Source organism: Perissodus microlepis, chromosome 8, assembly GCF_051167445.1.
Source record: "Perissodus microlepis isolate ML-2025 ecotype Zambia chromosome 8, ASM5116744v1, whole genome shotgun sequence".
Taxonomy (NCBI): Eukaryota; Metazoa; Chordata; class Actinopteri; order Cichliformes; family Cichlidae; genus Perissodus; species Perissodus microlepis.
This window is the reverse complement of record NC_140468.1, coordinates 26,685,111-26,708,426: the sequence shown is the minus strand read 5'-3', so window position 1 is coordinate 26,708,426 and position 23,316 is coordinate 26,685,111. Positions and strand designations below refer to the sequence as shown.

The following is a 23,316-nucleotide window of genomic DNA, read 5'->3' as shown; positions in this document are numbered from 1 at the left end:
GAAGTGTGAGACGGTCGAGAATTTACGCCAGTGTCCTGTTATATTTTAGATAGCAAGGAGCAGACGGACGAGTTTATTAAACTCCACCGTCACAGCGGTGACGCACATCTGAAGGCTAGACCGTCCCATTTCACAGCCGCGCACTTCCAGCCTTCTCGGTCTTCGAAGGACCCGGCCCACGTAGACCGCGAAGGCCAGATCCGTTTTGGCCGACGTTTTGGGACACAGCTTAAGTCTTCAGTCCAAAAAACATGGCAGACGGCAAACAGCAGAGTTTACTGTTTGCCCTCTGACTTGTCTAGGGCATCTCTGTGTTTTGAGTGTTCAACATTTTCACTGTGGTCTCCTCAGTGGGTCCTTGGTTGTGAAACGAGTCCAAAGTAACCTGTGTTTCACAAGGTTCTGCTCTGCATTAAATCAGTACAGAGGAACATGTAAGATGGATAAATTGAATGTCTCAAAGCCTAGGAAAGTCAGTATTCCAGTAGTAACACACCCAATGGAGTCATAGGAGTCATCAGAAAAGTAAAGGCATACAGCAGTAGCAGAAGTGGACGTGACCTCAACACACTCTAGGGTTGAAGTATTTTCAGTCCTGTGGAAGTGCAGGACTGAGGTAAGAGAAGTTCAATATTTTTCCAAAATGACTATTCATAAACCGAAGGTTGATTGTGGCCTTGTATACATCACAGCATGTCTTGATCCTCTGAAAAAATTGGATAAAGGTTTGTCTTAAATATATTGCTTCATGTATTTCATATTATTTTAGGGTCACAGTTATTTTTTCCTGTATTTTCACCCACATATTGATAAAGGTGTGAGGAAAAAAATACATTTGCAACATCATCATCATAAAGAGCATTTTTGAAAACACAGAAAAATGTGATTTAAACAAGTAAATTAACTTTGAATATTCACCAATAATACAGGGCGTTAGCAATGAGAGAGTTAAGACTGTTAACTGCATTTTACAGGGAGAATATCAGAGAGAGAGGAACAGCATTTACAACATTTATTCCCTAACTCTGAAAATAAATGGACAATCATGGTTTACATGTTTGCTTGAGTCAGCTAATACACATGCTACTGCAGACATGTGAAAGGTTAGGGATAAATGAATTTAAACATCAAATTCTTACAGAAAATTCAGTTATTTCTTTAAACAGGAGTAGCTTTTTTTTAAAAGTTTTTTTTAAGGCAAGCTCAGCAAAATGCCAAGAAGGCATTTGACTTTGTCAGTTTGTCTCCGTGTAACTGTGCAGTGATTCACAAGCATACATAGCAGGTATCTGTATGAAAATGTCCACTCAGTGGACAGGATGCTTCATGTGACATAAGCTTTTATTCAATTTTTCCAAGCATTCCGTATAAAGCAATGCCACGGGAACTGACAAAATGAATGAGAAAAAGAGCTGGTGCTGGTGGTTTGCCCTGTAAATGTCACCTTGACAGGGTGCCTGTCTCCTACGTTTTGGGAAGTAAGAGAGCATAATTCAAAAAAATCTTGTGCTTGTTTCAGCACTGCAAGCCAAAGACAGTGGCCAAATTAATGAGCAACCAACTTTCAGTTCCACCCACTCCCATGTTGTTGTGAGAAGAGACTTCACATTGTGGATGATATAACACACTCTTGCACCTCAAATTATATCTCTCTGTTCAGGTGCTTTGAATAATGGCAATGCACATTAGTATATTCAGAGCTCTACAGGTCTGTCCGAAAACATTACTAGTAAAATGTTTCATCCAGAGATAAAACACAAATGCATACTGAGGACTTGGTGAGCATGTTCCATTAGTATGGAATACAGTGTATTAATTAGTTATAAATCTATTGTAGCTGGCTGGAGCAGTGTACAGTATATAGTGTCCAGTTGGGGTGGCTGTAGCTCAGGTGGTAGAGCTAGTGCTAGTCAGCTACTGACTGGAAGGTTGGTGGTTCGATCCTTGGCTTCCCCAGTCTGTATCCTTGGGCAAGATACTAACCCCAAGTTGCTCTCCGATGCGTCCATCGGAGTGTGAATGTGTATGAATGCTTAGATTGCACTTAAGTATAGAAGGAAGTGAATGGGTGAATGAGGCATGTTGTATACAGCGCTTTGAGTACTTCGGGAGAGTAGAAAAGCGCTATATAAGAATCAGTCCATTATAGAGGGATTTTGAAACTGTTCATTGTGACATGACCAGAGTGAAGAATTTTAATCAGCTCCAAGGCCAACTTTTCATTTTCACTGGCACATTCCAACACCTTGATTGTTTTCTTTTATAGCCATTATGTTGTAGGTCTTCTGGTGTGCTTGAAATCATATATAGCTCTTTCAAACTACATATGGGTATAGATATTAGGATTTATATGTTTATTTGTGTGTTTTGTTTTTTTCATTATCTGTTTCTGCTGCTGTTCTGCATCTGCCACAACCACTACTCTCACGTTCCTCATCTGCACTTTATCCGCTTCCTTTTCCTCCTCCCCTGAAGCCTGGGTTCTGAATTTTGAAGCAAATTTGACATACCAAGGGTATCTTTCTATTATCTTGATTCATTTCTACATTCACAGTCTAGAGCTGCTTATCAACTTGCTAAGTTAACCCAGAATTTTCCCCATGTAATCACCAGTGTTGGGGAGTAACGGAATACATGTACCGCCGTTACGTATTTAAAATACAAAATATGAGTAACTGTCAGAGGTGGAAAGAGTACTAAAATATTTTACTCAAGTAAAAGTACTATTACTTTGCTGAAATTTTACTTAAGTACAAGTAAAATTACCTGTCTAAAAATTTACTCAAGTAAAAGTAAAAAGTAGCTCATTTAAAATGTACTCAGAGTAAAAGTTACATAATTACTTTTTTGTCAGCAGGAGGACAGCCTCTTCTGAGTAGCGCAAAAAAGACAGTGGGATAAATCTCAAAGTAGTTGTTTTTTAATTAAAAGAAAAAATTTACAAATTAAAGTGCAGTGGCAGTTCCCATATGGAAAAGATATATATAAATATTATAAAGTTTGTATCTGTCTTGTGTGAAAATTGTATGAAAAGCATACAAGAGTGAAAACAGATATAAGATCCCTTGAAAAATTATATAATGAAACTTGTATGTTTTGGATACTTACTAAAACAATATATGAAAGTAATGAGAAAGTGGCCACTTTCATGAGTAAATCATATAAGTTTTTACTATTTCTTTTCCATATGGCTTAAACTGCAAGTCTATACATCAAAATGGATAATGGTCACCAAACCAACCAACCAAACTGTCAAAACCATATAATTCTTTTACATGAGAATGTGTTCTAAATTGTCAAATAAGAGAACAAATACTGAATTGAGCTGTACGGCAGCTGCTATAAAAATGTGTTTTAATTTTTTAAACTTGGCCCTGCTCTGTTAATTTTGAGGAGCAATTCAATTCAATTCAATAAAACTTTATTGATCCTGAAGGTTGACCCCGAAGGAAATTGGATTAAGGCTGCCGACCTTTGCCAGCGCCATCTTACCCTTCTGACCATACATACATTACACAAACATCACATGGGGAAGACAGGTCAGAGAGGTATAACAATGGAAAATGCACAACATGAGGAAAGATAAGGAGAATTAGTCAGATTAGTCAGAGGTCCCTTTACTAAGGTTCAGAGCCGCGGACCTTCAGTAATAGTAATAAATCACACAGCAATAGTACATTCACGTAGTTGTAAAAAGCATGATAATATATTAAGTAATCCAAAGTATTCAGAATTAGGGATGGGTACCGGTATCCGGTGCCATGATGGCACCGGTTCTGACATAAACGGTAGCAGAGGCGGAGCCAGACATTTGAAACACCCGGGGCTTAGCCCTAAAGGGTAGTATGCATGTGGGATTTTTTTTTTTTTTTTTTTTTTTTGGGAGGGGGGTGTCAATGGGGTGTCACAGGGTCCCCGGGGAAAAAAATTGTAAATGTAAAACAATAAAATAAATATTCTTCTGTAGCAATAACAAAGTATAACATAAATTATTCTGTAGCAATTACACAAGAATATCCAGTAATGTCCCTGCCTACAATTAAACACATTCACTTACCGAAAATCGGGGGCATCTGCTGTAGCAAATGGGTGCAAGCCTTTTACCACAAACTTAGTCACTGCTCGGTGACATTCGTCTATCCTGGCCTGAAAGGAGACGCTACCGGTAGACTGCAGCGACAACTGCCAGCAAGCGCCAGCCAGACTGTCTGTCTCTCTCATCATGGTCACCTAAATGCAGCGCACAGTAATGGCAGGTTTTGTAATAAGGCAGATCGCGCTAACATAATATGCACTGTTAGTTGACTATTTACCTGCCGCATTAACGGGAGAGGACGTGCAAACGTTACCGCTGCTGCTGGGTTGAGATTCACGAGTCCGGAGCAGAATTAAAATCACGACATCCATTTAAGGTTATCGCGTGTTTTGTGAGCAAATGCTTTTGCATATTCGTAGTGTTTCCTCCCTTAAATGAAATATCTACTTTGCAAGTATTGCAAGTTGCCCTGTTGTCATCCGTTCTCGTAAAGTATAACCAAACTTTTGAGCGTTTAAGCCGCTTAGGCATCGTGTTTCCTGCCAGGTAAATGACGCTCCGCAACGTGGTGACGTCATTCGGGGCGACTGGAATCGATAAGGGAATCGTTTGCAAAAATGGCAAACGATTCCAAGGAATTGAAACAGTGGGAACCGGTTCTCAACAAGAACCGGTTTTCGATACCCATCCCTAATCAAGACACGAGGACTAAACCCCAATTCAACCAGACCCAGAACTGATCCGGAATTAAAACAGGACTACAACAGTTCAAAATCAGGACTACTGAGGACTTAACCAAGAAAGAACCACAATCAGAACTAGATGATAGTAGCACTAAAAATCATCATAGACCTGCACTACACTTGTTTTTTTTAATTCTGCCAAAGTACACTATTTAGATTGAGAAAAGTTTATATAATTATTTAGCCTTGTTGTGCAAACAAGCCTGCATAACTTAATAAATGTAGAATTTGAAAAATAGTAAACCTAAAAAGAAACACTAGGTACGAGATACATGAGGACCTATGATACGGTGATACTTTTGGTAAACAACCATTTGACTAACATGTGTGTCTCACCTGCTCTTGTTCCATCTCTGTTCTGTCCTCATTCTCCATCTCCCTCTCTGTTCCTCTCTCTCCCTCTTTGTGCTGACAATCATCAAATATACAGTTGAAACCAGATATTTACTCTTCAGATCAAAACACAAACACTTTTTTAATTGTAACATCAAATCAGACTAAATGTTTATTTTTTTTTAGATTGATAAATATATTATTTATCAATAACATATTTGTTAACTTTAAGAGTAAAGAGAGAAACTATCTGTATTTCTTAATTGTAAATGGCACCAAATTGTATTCATAATTGAGCCACACTTATGGAGCTCCACAGTTCTTTTCCTGGTGTTTTGGTTGATATCTCTTAATTTTCCCATTTCAAAGAAACAGGCTTTGTGTTTTGCCTTATATGCATCCACAGGTGTGCCACCAATTTACTCACATGGACTCTACTAACCTATCAGAAGCTTCTTCAGCTCAGAATGGAATCGTCTGGAGTTTCTTATTAATTAACAATAAACTTAGTGTATATGTACTCCTAAATTTGATGAAAGTGATAAAAAATAGACAGCTCTGTCTCTCTTTATTCTGACATTTAACTAATTCAAAAGATATTTCAATATTTATTTATCCAGAACAAAACAAGTTTACTCTAAATTGATGTTGTACAGTAAAAGAATGTTCTTGTGTTTTCCATAAAGTGTATGTAAATATCTGGTTTAAACTGTGAATATACTGCTGTGTATTGAAGTTCCTCTTGTTTTGCATAGAAATATACTGAACAACATACAAAGCATAATATATAAAATACTACCAGAGTTTTTTCTTTGAAAGAAGCCCCTTATGTCCATTCTTGTATATCAGTGCATTACTGAAACCGATTTATTTAGCCGTGGAGGGTAACAACTGAAAATATGAAATAAACACACATGTAAGCTAAGACTCTCTAAAGAAACAGAATTTTTTTTGTTTGGCTTTTCATTTCGCCATTTGTTGATTCACTTGAAGAGCAAGTAACGTAATATTGGTCAAGTGATCAGTTTGATATCAATCTTTCGTGATACACCGTCATATTTACATTATTTGTACGGTACGAATGATTTGCTTTGGTACCTGGTCAAACTTAAACTCTCCTTAGTATGGCTGGCTCCGTTTCTCCAACAGCGCACTCACAGGCAGCAGCTGCCCCGCCCTCTCGCTCAGTCGCTTAGTGCCTGAGCTCGGATCATACCAATATCAGGGGGGATTCACGCACAGTCGTAAATTCCCACAGTGTGCACTATGTGCTTCGAATATTGTGTGTACTTTTTGTTTTATACAGTTGTCAGCCAGGCATCTAACTATGAAAAAAATATACTCCAAAAGACCCCGGGCTTCTGACAAAACAACCCGGGCTTAAGCCCAGTAAGCCACCCCCACGCTCCGCCCCTGAACGGTAGTAACCAGACCGAAAAGCAGAGCACATTTCGGTGCTTTATTTCTGTGCTTTTTTTTCCTGAGCTGTGAGAGACTTTAGATTCTAGCCAATCATTTTACGTTTCCGAGGATAGTAGGCGGGGCCAGGTACGTACGTTCTTTTAGAGCAGAGCTACAGATTAAAAATGCCCAAGGCAAAGCGGTCAAAAGTCTGGCTGTACTTCACAGCAAAATATGCAAACTCAGCAGCCTGCAACAAGTGCTTTAAGCTGATACTGTGATACTGTCAAAGGAGGTAACACCTCAAATCCGATGAAACACCTGGTGACGCATAGCGTTTTTTTTTAAGCCGAGAAATGCGCCTATTTGATAGCTTGCTGTGAGACCTCACACCGTGCACATCTACTGCGGGTGTGGTGCCTGTTATCGGACCCGGAGTTAGCAACATCCCCCAAAAACACGAAGAGTAGAGTCCTGGCCCCTAGCCCTGCCAGTGTAGCAGAAATGATGACGGATGATGATGGCAGCAGCAGCAGCCGTTTTTCTCTGCGTGAGTAGCTTAATGTTGTTCGTGTGTAATTTACGTTGAGTAGGCTAACCACGTTATTACATTAATGCATGTAAGGTGAACTAGCAAATATCATCACAGCTACATGCTGCTGTCTTCTTGTTTGATGGCAGATACTCCCTTCACCCTGGCCAAAAAGGCTAAAATGACCAAAGAAAAAGTGGAAAACAGCTAAACATGAGAGGTTTTTGGATAAAGTTTGTGTTTTTTCCATTGTTTAAGCACTGCTTCCAGCCAAGAGTGATACCATATGTGCCCCATAGCTGCAGAAAAGGCTAACATTGTTATCTTTTTACAAAAAAACAGCTGAACATGAGAGGTTTTTGGACCAATTTTGTGTTCTCCATTCTTTAAGCACCGGTTTGAGCACCGTTTAAGCACCGGCACCGTTTCAAAAGTACCGGTTTGGCACCGATATCGGATAAAACCTAAACGATACCCATCCCTATTCAGAGTAACGGAATACGTTACAGAATACATTTTGGGGCATGTATTCTGTAATCTGTAATGGAATACATTTTAAAAGTAACCTTCTCAACACTGGTAATCACATAAAAGGGGTGGCACTGGTAGCATACGGCCAATCACTATTATGAATAAGATTAGTGGCAGCAGATTGAATGATTTTACCAAGATAAAAATCGAATGTCAGAAAAAATCTTCAGAGGTTAAACACATAATGCAGAATGAAACCAACACAGATGCTGCAGAAAAATAAGCAGTATGATAGGAAAAGCACTGTGTAGTGGTTTAGTATTAAACTTGCTGAATGACTGTATAAGCAATTTAAGTGCTTTGGTCAATAAGTCTGGATAACAGGTAGTAGTTTAAAAAAAGCTTAGTCTATTTGAAAACAGGAAATGAAGCTGGTAAAAATGCCAACTGTGTCAATTACCAGAATTATGACTGCTACACCCAAATCTTTATCTTTACAGTGTGGTAGATTATAATGTTTAAAAGTTGTTTTTATGGTTTTTTTTTTCATCTGCAGCATCTGTTTTTAAAGCCCAAGCAAAGTATAAATATAAAACATAATTCAAATATAGGCTTAAACTATCTGCAATTTTGACCGTTTATTTGACAGTGTTGGGTCAACTTCAAAGAAAGTTTAAGTAACACCACCAACAGTGGCAAAAACAGCAGTACCTACCAATAAAAGAATTCAGCATATCGTCAACAACTCACCTTAGTATCACTGTCATAATTCAGACATGAGCTTTATTGTCTCATACCCATATTTAATTATAATCTTAACTGATGCTCTTTTAAAAAGTACCAGTCAGATTAGAATTCATTTGGAGCTGCAGTTTTTTTTTTTTTGTCAGATTACAAGTGCAACTTCGCAACAATCAAATATCACAAAAAATGGAGTTATGCACAACATATTATCTTGCACATTCACCCCACATAGACTAAACAAGAAAAAAATGTTTACAGATTTGTGTGTCTGTCAAAAGATTTTTTAGTTTGTTTTTAAAGCTGGTGACACAGATTGCAGCTTTCAATGATATCAGGCAGGGCATTCTGTTGAGTTCAGGCTTTCACAGACAATGCTGACTGTCCAAAAGCAGACTAAAACACAAATTGGAAAATAATTAAACATTTTCAAAACTCTTTAGATGATACTCCTCCAGAATCTAACAGTGGTGAGACTTATGTGAAACATAAAAACTTTGTCTCTGATCCAGAGAGATGGAGGTCCACGGTGCCATGTAAATCAAATTTGAAATTCTAATCATTTGATAATAAATTGTGAAAACTTATAATTTAAAATAAATAAAAAATAATTCAAGCATATTTTTCTTCTCTCATAAAAAACCCAACACAATCAAATGTCATTGTATTAAAGGCACCAACAAATCCATTCGCTTTCACTTATACTAATGGCCAGTGATGCAGTTTTTTTTCTATCCTTTGTTTCTCAGGAAATTCTTACAAAAATAGCTCTTAAACAGTAAAATCGAGCCAGTAATGTTTAGAATTACTTGTCTATTTGTCTGGAGTTAATAGTGTAATTTGAAGTTTTGTAAATTTGTACAACAGGAAACTCATTAAATGGAAAAAATTATTGAAAAGACAGACATTGATATATTTACATTGTTAAACGTCATTCAGACTGACCACAGGGTGCGTTTGGAATACAAAATCCTTCAATAAGTCAGTGCTGAAACCCTGAATAAACTAAAAAGTAATTTAGTACGTAAGCACATCCTAAACCCCTGATTGCTGCAAATGTCTAGTGCTGAAACGTGATTTAGCAAGAGTCCAAATCAGTTATATTTCTTGGAGCTGCCACTGACTTTTGACCTTCTTTCAGACATTTTTTTTTACAAGGATCTTGAACAAATCACATTATTATTACCTGTAGGTTGCTCACCCACAATCCTCCTGTAAGTGAGTGTGTGACTGTTTACCAGAGGGAGAGAAAAGCTTTTTAATACTGCCAACAACAGCAAGCAGCCAAGGCTTTCAGCTCTAATACTCGCTTCATTAGCACGAACAGTGTGTATGTGTATATGAGTGGGTGTGGGAAGGAGAATGAGGGAAGAGCAGCGTTGATACTGTCACTCGGGTACCATTATGCTTAAAACAACCCACATAGTGGCAGACAGAGTCTAAGAAGCAATTATTAATATTTCTCATCTGAAATAAGCCTTTGTAGAAGATGTATACAGTATGGACTTTAATTGTTTGGTGGGACTGAAGTCCCCTTTATGGGCACATGAAAGACACAATTTCTATTACGGGACCTTTTCAGGAGCTTGGCCAAGTGATTAGCACTGGAAATTTTCTGTCTTTTACTTTCAGCTAAAAGGTTGTTTTAGAAATTCATAGCTGATGAATGAAAAAGGGTTAAAAGGGAGCATTAGCATCAAACAGGTCTTTAAGTCAAGTGCCACATTTTGAAAATGTATTGATTGAATGCAATTGAATTTTTATCTAGCTTGATGAGAATCTATGTGTTTTGACAGACAAAGCAAACACTGTCGAAAACTCTGGTTTTGCACCCTGCTTCTCTCATTTGCTTCAAGAGATGCAACATTTTGACCCCTAAGGATTAGATACAGGGCCACGGCTAGTTTTAATCATCTTCTTCATTCATCTGGATAGACTCATGGTTGAAGTGTTTCCTAGACTGAGAATCAGATGACCCGAGAGAGTGAGGTAGAGATTGCCTCTGCACATTTTCCCAAGGATTTAAAACCACATATAATCCCACATACATACTTGCTTGGACATGTTCTCTGTGTAGTCTGGTGAACAGTAACAAAAATGCAATAATATAAAGTGTTGAGGTGGCCCAGGCACTCTGTTGATTAAAATGGAAATACAAAGGTGTGGGGAAACTGGAAGAAACGCTCAAGCTCAGATTCATTCTGCCACATACAAAGAGGTTGCTTCACTCAGTTCTGTTGTGTAAGATACAGCCTTATTGCTGGGTTGTCATCATTACACCTTGAAGTCATTATATTTACATTTTCTTTAAGACATCCACTCTTTTTTAATACAGTCACCTCCCCAGCATAGCTATCTGCTATGACAAAAACAAATTATCCCTAGAACTGTATTCTCTGAGCTGTAGATATTTTTACCTTTAGGAAGTTATTACTGCATTTGTTACTCTACTTGTTTCTGATTTTTTACTCACCACTGTGGCTAGATTAGTGAGTATAAACCATCCTCTGAGGATAAAGGCATGATTTCCTTGAGTTGCAAGGTGTTTATCAGTGTGGCAGGTGGCAAGATTTGCCCTCAAATGCCAAAACTAAATATTGAAACTAATTGAGTCTCTCTGTGGATCAGAAGGGATAACGCTAAAACTCAGATAAAGATAAGTTGTTAATATAGTGCGTTCACTACATTTACAATTTTTAATGTTGTTGTCTTTTTGTTTTACTGAATTAAGTTGTGTGTCTTTGAAAAATTATATATTTTCTGAAAAATTTGCAAAATAAAATCTAATACTCAAATACCAGACCCATGGGCTAAAGACATTTTTAGTAGCAACCGGTGGTGCTCTTTTAAACTAGAAATACTCATTTAAGACCAAAATGACAAATAACAGGTGATAAAGGTAGGCATGTTGGATTACCCATTATGGTTATGTGATCGATCAACAGATAAGCAATCAAGTCTGGCTATCTATAGTTTTGTCATGTAGCTGACTCACTACCTTGTGAAACATCAAAAGATCTTATGTTTTGTTGACTTGTTGACTCTAGAGCATGTGAGTGTGAGTGGGCAGGATTGAGGGCTCACTGAAAGCCAAGTAACAGCTGCTACAAGGTCTGCAAAACCATTCATGATTGTTGACAGCTTAAAACATTGTTTGTATCACAATAAGTAGTCAAATTTTCTTTAGATTTCTCTTTTTCAAGTGATTTTAGTGAAATGTCAGCAAGGCAGTTCTCACTCAGTGGCACAGTTACCTAACAGCTAATAAGTTAACAGGTCACTAAATTATCTGATTGGGTTCACTGCGGTAGCTGAGACAGACTGGTAAGTTTTTTGATACAACGATTTAAGTTTGCTCCTTTTTGTATGGCTAGCTAAATGCTGAAATACTGCAACTGCAACTTCCCTGGAGATCTTCCTGGACATCTGCGCTCATTCCAGTGTTGTGCCGAATTTATGTAACAGTAAAACGTTGTCAGAAAAAATGTTCTCAAGTACAGATACTTGAAAATTCTACAATTATTAAGTATGTGTACTTTCCACATCTGCACTCCTGTCTGCATATAAAGCATGCAGCTAGTCCCTGTGCTTACAGTGGAAGGGGTTAATACACTGGAAAGACATTTACACCTACTGGAAATTTCCAGTTTTCACTTATTAATGTATCACATATTGTTAGAATGTTAATTTATTTGAAAAGACGAAAGGCTTGATTTCACAGAAATTTTTTAACCACTGTGACAATCTGGCATCTCTGTCTGTACTTAGAGGAATCATCCCCATTGACTTACTCATAAATCTGTTTAGACAGCCTTTTTTTCTGAACTTTTAGGTGACACTTCCTAACCAGTACTCTCTAATGTCTCTTCTTTACTTTGAGTAGTCCACTGAGTAGTCCACTGAGTAGTCCACATCCTCTTCCACTGTTTCATCCATCGTCTAGCTTCAGTTTACCCTTATATTTTATGTTATTCCACCCCTGAGAGTGAAAGCCTCTCCTGGCCGCCAGCTTGTATATCCCAAACCATTAACAATATGACAGGAGGCATTATCTTGACTGGCATGTTTATTGTTCTGTTGACTGGGCAGTGCTAATGAGGCACTCGCACACTGCTGGGCCAGCAGGATTATCCCAGCATCACAGGACAAGCACAAACACGACCCGCTGTCACTGACCATTTCCCTCGACAGCCAGACACACATGAACACCCACTGTAATCACAATGCCTTCAGGTGTTCACACAACAAGCTCTAAATCTTGTGTTTAAAAGCTGTAAATTCTGTTTCTAAATGCATTTAAGCAGAATGTATTTTAAATTTTAAATTATTTTATTTTAATTAAAAAATTAAAGGCTGGAGAGCCAGATATTAACAAGCAATTTCGGCATTTGGCATACTTCATGTGATGGAGCCACTACAGTGGGGTATGATCGGAATGGGGGGGTGAATGGGTATCCCAGAAGGTAATAATGAAGAGAAATGACCACCCACCGTATAGCCAGGTACTCCTCTGCTAGATTATACCTGGCCTCTTGCTCCAACAGTTTTCGGGTGATGTATACTAACAAGGTGGTCGACCTGAGCAATACAGTGTCACCCAGTGAAAATTGTCTTAGCCTAGCCCTTCTGTTGTACAGGCACTGCTGACGTTCCTGGGCCTGGAACAAATTCTCCCATGACAACCTCCCCACTGTATGTAGCTTTGCTCTCAGGTCCAGAACGTATTGAATTTCATTCTTAGCTAGACTTGGATCTTCCACTCAGTTTTTTCTTTAATTAGGTCCAACAACCACTTTGGCTTCCTGCCAAACAGTAATTCAAAGGGGGGAAATCCTGTGGAGGCCTGGGACACCTCCTACACTGCAAAACAACAGACGGTCTAGTGAGCAATCCTAATTGCATTCAACTTCAGCATTCATTTTCACCTAGGCTTGGACCTTCCAACCATTTTTTTTACTTTAAAAATCCCAACACCATTTTGTTAAAAGGTTAATATGGAAATCAAAAAATAAAATTTCACATTCACTCAGACTGGATCACAATTTGTTTAACCTTTTTTTGTTTTGTTTTGTTTTTCAGAAGTATTACAAAGCATTCATTTTTGGCTAACTAAGTTTTACATAGTATAGCAAGGCGCACACATACTTATAAAAATCCATACTAAATATCTGTGCACATCTGCCATATTATTGTGGCGAGGCATAGATTCAGAGATATGGTATAAATCTATTTCTAAAGTGTAACCATCGGTACAGCATCGGTAAAACTCTGACACTGCTAAAACGTATTAATAATTCTGATTCATGATGAGATTCGATAAGTATACCTTGAGCAAAATTCTATGTATAGATGCTTTTTTGCACTTGTAAAATTGTAATTGTAAAAGTAAATTCATTTTAAAAAAAATAATTTTTAGTACAAAGACTTCCCTTCCCCCTACAAAATTTTGAACATGGTAACAAATCTAGTCGATTTGTAGTTAACCAGTTAAAAATAAAGGAAGAAAAAACAAATATATGTGCCATTAATTACTTATTTTGAACACACAGTATATGAACCTGAAAGAATAAACAACACTTTTATGGACTTTTATAAAACTTTATATTCACCACAGATAAACCCATCAAACAAACAAAATTGATAAATTTCTTGACAACATAACCATTCCGAAATTACCAGACAGTCAAGCAATGGCACTGGATTCAACACTGATGTAACCCGTCTGTAAGTTACGCCTGTCAGTGCGTTGTGTTCTGGCGTGTAAGCAAGAGGCAGGAGACAGCACTGGGTTTTTGGGTTCTTTACTGCACATCTGCAACACAGGAATACAGGTCTTGTGCGCCTGCCAGGACACCTCTCCTCCGGCCATGTTGAAAGGAACTGTGCCTGCAGCTTTATTAACGCTACAATAATATAATAAATCAAATACAACAATTTGTTTTAAAATATTAACTTAAACTCTCAAACGAAATAATTCAAAAACAAATAAACAATCAGACAAATACAATTTAATAACCAGGACCCAATATTTTGGTGCTTATAGTTCAAATCTTATACTTAAGTACAATCATATTAATAAACACCATCCAACAGGCAATATAACACTGTACCAGAAAAACAATGAATGAAGGACCGCATCCCCAAAACATAGAAAACATCTCCTTACCTGCAACACAGGAATACAGGTCTGATCTGTGTGTGTCACGTACCTGCCAGGACACCTCTCCTGACGAAGGAAAACAGTGCATGCTGTTAAAAAAAATACTGCAGCGATTCCTTTCACCTGCCGCTAGCGATCAGGGTAACTCAGCATGCTAACATTACTGCTGCGTCCTCGGCTAAAGCTCATTAAAAACTTAAATTAGCAAACTCTGCCCTCCACAAAACTTACACCGAACGAGTCTCTCAGTAACAGACAAAAACTCGGCAGTTCAGCTATATTCGCATTGCAGCTTGTGGTCTTAACAAACTTTAATTAGCTGAGAGCAGCATGGCGGTGACTTACCTCCGGCCATATTGAAAGGAGCTGTGACAGGGGCACACATGCACTCGCCTACGTCATACGCAGTGCACACACACACAAACACACACAGACTCAGATTACACAGGCAGGAGATTAAAATGCAAAATGAAATATTTAATTTAAATATGGGTAAAATTCACAAGTTTTTAACAAATATGTTACATTCACCCCCCCTCAATTCCACCAAAATCAATAATATCTTGTGTTGATGGCGTGCTGTTCTAAAGTGTATTTAAACACAGGAGGGGCATGGTGCCAGCTGGTATCAGCACGGGCCCTTGATTTCTGCTGTATTTGAAATACAGAGGTTTACCATTTACCATTTACCAGAGGTGGGGCTGAATAAACAGACCGTCTGGAAGTCTTTTAGTGTGCCCACCCCCGAGGCCCTATATGTATGTGTCAAGAGAGTTCAAGTAATGCAAGTGTCTAAGTTGTGGAATAAAATTGAGGCACAGGTGGCCAGGAGGGGACAGAGGAGGAATGCTTCCCCTCTACCTCAGTGACGTACCTGTAACTTAAGGTCCCTCATGTGTGGTGGTGTGATGGAGCAGGAGAGGCAATTAGGGATGGGGAGGAAAGGTTTGCCAATAGGCACCCCCATTCCCCGTAATTCACCAAAGGCAGAAGCCGCGGGCCCCTCCAGACTACCAGCTCAGACCTTCCTCCAGCCCCGCCACACGCAGCTGCCAGAAAAACACCTCCCAAGGGCCACCAAGGCCCCATTCAGGTGTTGATATTCTAAAAACCTCTTCTTGTTAATCCCATACTGTATAACTGATCTGTCACACGGAATAAAGTCTGTTCCTTCGAATATATGTTCATAGTATTCAATTACTTTACAACTCCAGTCTGGGAAGTTAATCATATTGTTCTGTAGTAGGTCTTGTCTGTTCTAATTGTAACAACTTAAAAGTGAAAAAAATAAATAAAAATAAAATAAAGATCAAATAAACAATGACAAGCAAGTTGACCTGTATAGCAAAAGCCGTAATGGTCCACTGGGGCATTTTGGGGCATGTTGGGCATTTTGGTAAGGTAAGACAGCTTTTTCTAAATAGGAACTAAGTTGTTCTGCTCATTAAAATGACCACATGCCACTGAAAAAGAAAACTATAATTTTACCCTGCAGAGCACACAACCAGTAAGTTTGTTTGTCTCACTTTGGTATATGCCTATTCTGAATCAAACTAAAAGTTGTTATATATTCTAGTCATACACCCTGTGTTCTTTCATCTTTTTTTGCTTGCTTGGTTCCTAAAACTAAAATGTAGCAGCTCTGGTAACATATCAAAAAAGGTATGTGGCAGCAAGTACAGCAACGGACATATGTTAAATTTAGCAAACTAACACCTTTACGTTTTCCGATCGCTTGAATAGCTGAAAACACTGGAAATTACTTTGTGATGTCTCCACAGGAATAGGACAATTGAGTTGATGACTAATATAATTCATGTAATTGTTGGCTTTGATAGTATAATTGGATTTTTTAACTGTGAGATTGTAATGTATTATGTAAATTTGTCAGACAAATGATCGTGCTGAGAATTCAGATGCATGTAAAAATAAATTATGACTTAGAGAGAAGGTCGGAAGGCACAGAGTGTCCCATTCCTGTTCGATTTAAAACTTGGAATAAATATTCTGGGGACATGTGACATTAACATTAATATGTCTTAAAGTGGTACAATATGGGACCATTAATGTTTACCTAATGCGAAGGGATTTGCTGGTGCTCTAAAAGTCTTTAAACTCCCCTTAAACTCCCCTTTCTCCATATTCAACAGAAAGGCTTGAGATTCTTCTTTCTAATTTTAATTGCAGTGTTGAACAATACAACAATGCTAATGAGATTTAAAATTTCTACAACATGAACAAAAAAAATAAAGTAGTCTGGAATATCATTAACCCAGAATGATCACTCAAGTGATTTTAAGCAATCTGAAACATATTACTCATATTCAGCACAATTTATTTTTGCCCAATCTTTGCTTGAACTTAGGTATTAAATGTAGTCTTATAAATAGGATGTTATTTAACCTATTTGAAGATAAGGTCCCAAGGCTGGCTCAGCAGACACTGGTATAGTAAGTATAGTGTTTGTTAGCAAAGGTCCTTGAATTTTTGAGAAGCAGAGCTCCCAATCAATTATACTTCTTTCTTACTTACATTCACAGTAGAGGCTCCTCATCCATCCACCCACACCTTCACTATATGTTGAGATTATGGCTCTGTAAGAATGTCCCCTTTATTCTTATCCTGTTATGATCGTAAGTGTTGTTGTAAAAGGGACTGTCATGTAAATATAACCAGTGGGCTCGTTCTGTTTGTCTTATTGTGGAAAAATGTATAAAACCGGCTGTAATTCCTAAACAGTCAATGTTTCTGTTGCTGAAAATCTGCCCTTCAATTACACCATGCTCAATTCAATAAACAGATAGATTACATTAATTGAACACATAATGTTATCAGGTTCTAGTTAAGTTTCATTCAAAACATATGTACTCATGCAATTGAATTATATATTATTTTATATTTTTTGGAAATTAAATGTTCATTGATCAGTATGGCCACAGCTATGCTTAAGATCACTTTGAAACAACATCCAGGCTCAGTTCCTGACTGGCTATATGATAACAGTGTGGTGCTGACTGGGCTACAGGCAGAAGTCACAGCATACTCTAAGCACTCTGGAAAAATATGAATGAAACTAAACCACACCAGAATAAACTAGTGGATATAAATCCTGTGTAGATACACTATGCCACTAAACTTGACCCCAAGTATAGTGTTGCGCATTACTCTAACCTTTACTTTGTCCTTACTCACTAGGTGGTAGCACTTTGCATCCTTTATTTATGTTGCAGAGATTGGTGGTTGAGTGTGATTTTCAATAGGCTCCATTTGTATATCAACTAGGACTAGAATTCCTATCACAGCAGTCCGTGGTTTATGCACCCTTGAGGATGCATAAACCAGAGACCTTTTTGAAGCCATTTACAGACCTCCTTGTATTTGGCTGCTTCAGTTTGGATTCAATCACCCTGTTCCTGATGATGGGAATGAATCTGACAGCGTAATCCTGTCATTACTACAGCTATTTGACCCATTATTAATTTAAAAATGGTTTTTAGTCTAGCTTTGTATGTTCTTAATCCCATTTTTTCATCTCAGTCATCTCAGTTACTTGTGCTTGCCTGATGTGGGAAGTAATGAAGTAAATACTTTGCTACTGTACTTAAGTAGAATTTTCAAGTACCTTTACTTCACTTGAGTAGTTTTTTTCTGACTACTTTTTACTAGTGCTGTCAGCGTTAATCTCGTTAAAATGACATTAACGCCATATTGAGTTAGTGCAGATCGCCCCGTGCATGGGGCTGCATGGTGTCAACGCGTTAGCGCAGTTTGCTCGTTAACCCGTTATCGCCATGCAGTTGTGTGCAATGCTCTCTATATAATATGTCCATCTTTTATGTGTCGATATATATTAAAGTATATGAGAAAGTGTGTTAATAAAAATTGTAAATCTTTGCAAAGCTTGTCATTTTAGAATTTGAATTTAAACTTTAGAATTTACAAGCAATCAGCATTTAGGCTTTTCTATCAGATATCAAAAGCACACAGCAGTTAAAGCTTACTAATTAAATTTCTCTTACTGTGAGTTTGGCAGTTCTGTGTTATAAAAAATGCTCAAACTCATTGGCCAGTACTAGGAATGGGAGTTGATACGAACATAGTTATTCCGATTCCATTATTGGTATCACTTACCAATTCAGTTCCTTATTGAGTCTCATTAGGTTCTCTGGTTCCGCTTTGAAAGTTACCAAGCAGCATAAAGACATTACATTCATGCAAGTTAATTACATGCTGTGTGGTCAAATGTTTGCGCTTGTTGGAGGTTGGTGTAATCAGTGTTGGGGGCCAGTACTCAAAAAAACGAATGTATTACACATATTATTCTGTTCTTAAGTAATGCAGTTCTTTACTTAATTGCTGGGGAAAATGTTTTTTTTATACTACTTTTGTGTTTCTCCATAAAATAATGTCAAGCACATTGTCTGATAACTGATTGTAAGAGTGCAAACAGAGGCTGCAGGCTGACTGCTTATGTGTTTGTTACCTTTTGAAGTTCAGGGTCTGGCTGCTTTAACATCACTCTGGGTTCTTCTCTAGCTTATTGTTAGCATGCTATCTGTACAGACACTTGCAAAGAGCCTAAGTTGTGTTAGTAGCATAATGCAGTTATTTCTGTGCTGAAACAACTGCAGTTTGCACTTTACCATCACACTCTCATCCTTTTGTAGAATAAAAATAAGAGCAAATGTCCATATCCATGCTACTATTAAAGTGCAAATGTAACACATAAGTGGAGTGAACAGGCAAGCAGACTAACAGCTCCAAATAAGTGAACTACTGGGATCCAGTTCTCAACAAGAATCAATTCTAAATTCCCATCCCTAGCCATTACTGTGTGACCTCTGTGCAAAGGTCTCGCTATCTCATCAGTGCAGATGATCACCTGCTCTTGTATTTTGTGTTGCAGTGCCATCATTCTGGGGGCTGGTAAATTCAGCCTGGAACCTATGCTCAGTAGGGAAGAGGCAGTCGCCAGTGAACATCGAGACCAGCCACATGATCTTCGACCCCTTCCTTACACCCATAAAGCTGAACACTGGCAGACGCAAGGTAAAGAAGCATATGTTAATGTTTTTCTATGTTGTCTGCTTGATGGATGCTGGTGCTTTGTCGATTCTTTCCTTTGTATGCTCATTGCACCTCTATGATGTCGCACTACATTCATCTAATGCTATTGTGTTGGTTTCTGTTGTCCAACTTGACAAGGTGTGTGTCCCTGATCAGTGCTACCAACTGTTGTTTATGTTGGCAGACAATGCAAGCTCCTTAAGATAAAGTGCAGCTCACTTCATCCATTCAGCAATACACAACCCTTATGTTCTGGCTCAAGAAAAGCTGTGACTTTATCTTAAAATCTTCACAGTTGTTATCCTGCAGCCTAACAGTGCTTTAGTCAGTGGTTTCTCTTGTGATCTTCCCTGTACAGTGGTGTACAAGGACAGGACTCTTTTTGATCATGTGCCATATGACAGCAGCTAATTAAGAAGAATTCACAGATGGTGTGTTTTCAAAAATGCACACTTGCATTCTGAAATGAATGCTATGATTAGTTGTTATGTTTATATTCTAGCAGAGTACAGTGTTAGCCTTGGGCAGTGATAGTGCAAATGGGATGCATTGCAGATTATCACCTATGGTATACTGCTACAGTAGATGTCTTCATCTAATAGATCTCGAAATAAAGTGTTTTCCTTGATTTTTAATCATTTTAATTATTTAGAATCCATTGTAGGATTGTAGAAACAAGGTAGGATTGGTTGTGAACCCTGTGATTACAATAGGCAGTTGCATTGTACATGTCTTGCAAAACTTATATGCGAAAGGAAATTGGTTGTGGTTATATGTTGTGGTTAATCAGTAAGGGGCAGGCAACCCTGAGACTTTCCTAAGCAAATGAACTTAAATACATAACATCCAGGTGTGCAATCTAGTTTTAATATAATATAAAAACTAATTGCTAACATAATGTGATGCTTATGAGTAGGGATGGGTATCGAAACCTGGTTCTTGTTGAGAACCGGTTCCCACTGTTTCAATTCCTTGGAATTGTTTGCCATTTTTGCAAACGATTCCCTTATCGATTCCAGTCGCCCCGAATGACGTCACCACGTTGCGGAGCGTCATTTACCTGGCAGGAAACACGGTGCCTAAGCGGCTCAAACGCTCAAAAGTTTGGTTATACTTTACGAGAACGGATGACAACAGGGCAACTTGCAATACTTGCAAAGTAGATATTTCATTTAAGGGAGAAAACACTACGAATATGCAAAAGCATTTGCTCACAAAACACGCGATGACCTTAAATGAATGTCGTGTTTTTAATTCCACTCTGGACTCGTGAATCTCAACCCAGCAGAAGCGGTAACGTTTGCACGTCCTCTCCCGTTAATGCGGCAGGTAAATAATCAACTAACAGTGCATATTATGTTAGCGCGATCTGCCTTATTACAAAACCTGCCATTACTGTGCATTTAGGTGACCATGATGAGACAGACAGAGTCTGGTTGGCTCAGATGCTGGCAGTTGTCGCTGCAGTCTACCGGTAGCGTCTCCTTTCAGGCCAGGATAGACCAATATCACCGAGCAGTGACTAAGTTTGTGGTAAAAGGCTTGCACCCATTTGCCACTAGTAATGTGTCGGTCGCGAACGAAATGGCTCTTAGAGCCCGATCTTTGACGTGAACGATGCGAGCCGGCTCCTTATCGCGAGCCGTGGGTTTTTTTTTCTTTCTCTCACCCTCTCTCTCTCGCACTTTTTTTCCGCTTCACTCCGCATGCGAGCCTTGTGCTTGCCGCTGGGAAGAGGGGGGAAGGGCGGTAGTTACAATCGCAGTAGCACAGGAATAGAGCCGGAGGGAGAGACAGAGAAAGAGCCAGAGACAACAGCATCTCATTAGAAAGGTATAGTAATCATCCACAACTATTTTCAGTTGCGGATGATAAAGGATTCAAAGGAATATCTGCATTTTAATGTCTCTGAAGACTGTAGCAAACAATAATAATAATAAAACATAACAATAATTAACATTAGACATACTTGCATACAAAACCAACTTTGTTAAGCTTAAGGCACCATCACTGTTGGGGTGCCGTATTTTGTTTGACCCTTTGGATGTTTTGGGGGTAAAATAAGAGTTTTTATGACTTTGAAAATTTGTTTTTAATGATGCCACATTCTATTACTGATTGATTAGTGTTTAAGAATCTTTTCAGGTCCTAGCCAAAACCAGTCAACAGCACCCAATAGAACTACTTCTTTAGTTAAAATTTGCCACAGGTCATAGAGATCACTGCATTCATCATTTGGATGAAGACTGATAGTTATCAGGAAATGTTGCCAGATCCAGTTGAGACAGCTGGGGTATGCTCTGGTCATGCCACATATGTACCTGGTGCTGCAAGCCTCAGTCTGCCTGGCAATGACCCTCCTTGAACTGAGAAAAACCTCACCTGCATCTGTAACTGTCCCAAGCTTGGCTGGAAAATCTACTCAAAAAAGTTGCGTTTGCTCACCAAAAATGCAGACGTGAAGGTAGAAAATGATTGTTCATCCTGTTACATAGAATAGAATAGAAATAGAATAGAAAACTTTATTTGTCAATTTCTTCAAATGTACTTGCCATACAAAGGAATTGAAATTACGTTTCACACTGTCCCATGCGTAGACATTGACAACAATAAAGTGCAGATGCACTGGATTTCCTAACAACACAGCCCTAACAATAAGGTAATATTGAATAGGGACCTAAAAATAAATAAAATAAAGTGTACATGCCAGCACATGTACATGCCAGCACACCCTAAGCATAGCATTAGGCAAACTGCTTGCTTTAACTGCCTGTTGTCTGTTTTTTTTTTAGCTGTTTCCAGTCTTCTTCTGGGAGGTGTTGGGCTCTGCTAGGGCTTTGTCAGTGTTTCTGTTTAGAATTTTTCACAATTTCTAGACACAGCAAAGGAGCAGAGGGTGTCGGGTGTGGTGGAGTCAAAATATGTGGTTCGGTTGGCTTCACTGAGCAATTACTCAATTGTACTAGGGTGGTTTGCTGCTTAATGTGAAGCAGCTGACATGAGAATTAGCACTCCCAACTGCAACGAGTTGCTACCCAAAGTGGCAGAGGTTAACTATCTGTTAGAAATGAAATGATTCTCTTATGAAGTGAGACACACAGAGTAGTGAGTTCCAATGCGTGTATTTACTTGCAAGGAAGCAAATGTCTATACGAGTGCTTGCTGGGGCAATCCGGTGACTTTCATTTATACACTTCATCCAGTGTTATCCTGGGAACAGATATGTGTGTGATGCGCTTATAGAGAAACAGTTAGCTACATGATAACAGATAGCAGAGGGAGGGGGGCACAACAAGGTCTGAGAAATGGACATATTAGAGGAACAGAGCGATAGAGATTCATTCCTTTAGCTGTAAAGAGCTTTAATTTTAATCATTTTTCTATCATTCCCTCCTGTTTATGCTACACTCCTACATCATAGTTTACAATATGCAATGCATTGTTTTTCTGCCAATACATCAGGCTTATCTCCTGTCATTATTGCTTTACACTTCCGTACTGTCTGCAGTGTCATTATAAGCCCTATTTACATCCTGCATATCCCCCGCCCCGCCTTCTCTGCCAGTAACACATCTAAAACTATACTACTCTGTCTTCAGAAAAGTTGCACAGGTTTCTTTCCTTTCAGAGGGGAGTCTAGCTGTCAGTTTATGATCCACCACACATTAGCCCTTCTGGTGGTATGGTTTACAAACCAATCCTGTTGTAAGGGGAAGTGGCTCGTGTCATGTCATAGGTAACATTGCACCAGCTTAGGTCATGCAGGTACTGGCCTCGCCCATTCCTATAAAAACAGGTGAAATTTCCATGATAACCTTTAGCATTAAGAGGG

The 23,316-nt window shown here is 38.6% G+C and overlaps 1 protein-coding gene across 1 annotated transcript in view; it reads left to right on the top strand.

Annotated features, from left to right (window-relative positions):
- The window catches only part of ca10a (carbonic anhydrase 10 (inactive)a), a 314,556-nt gene that overhangs the window by 106,375 nt on the left and 184,865 nt on the right, over nt 1–23,316 (top strand). Inside the window, exon 3 of the mRNA XM_084938446.1 lies at nt 19,324–19,466. Coding sequence (XP_084794572.1) covers nt 19,324–19,466 — 143 coding nt within the window. The remainder of the gene's footprint in view (nt 1–19,323; nt 19,467–23,316) is intronic.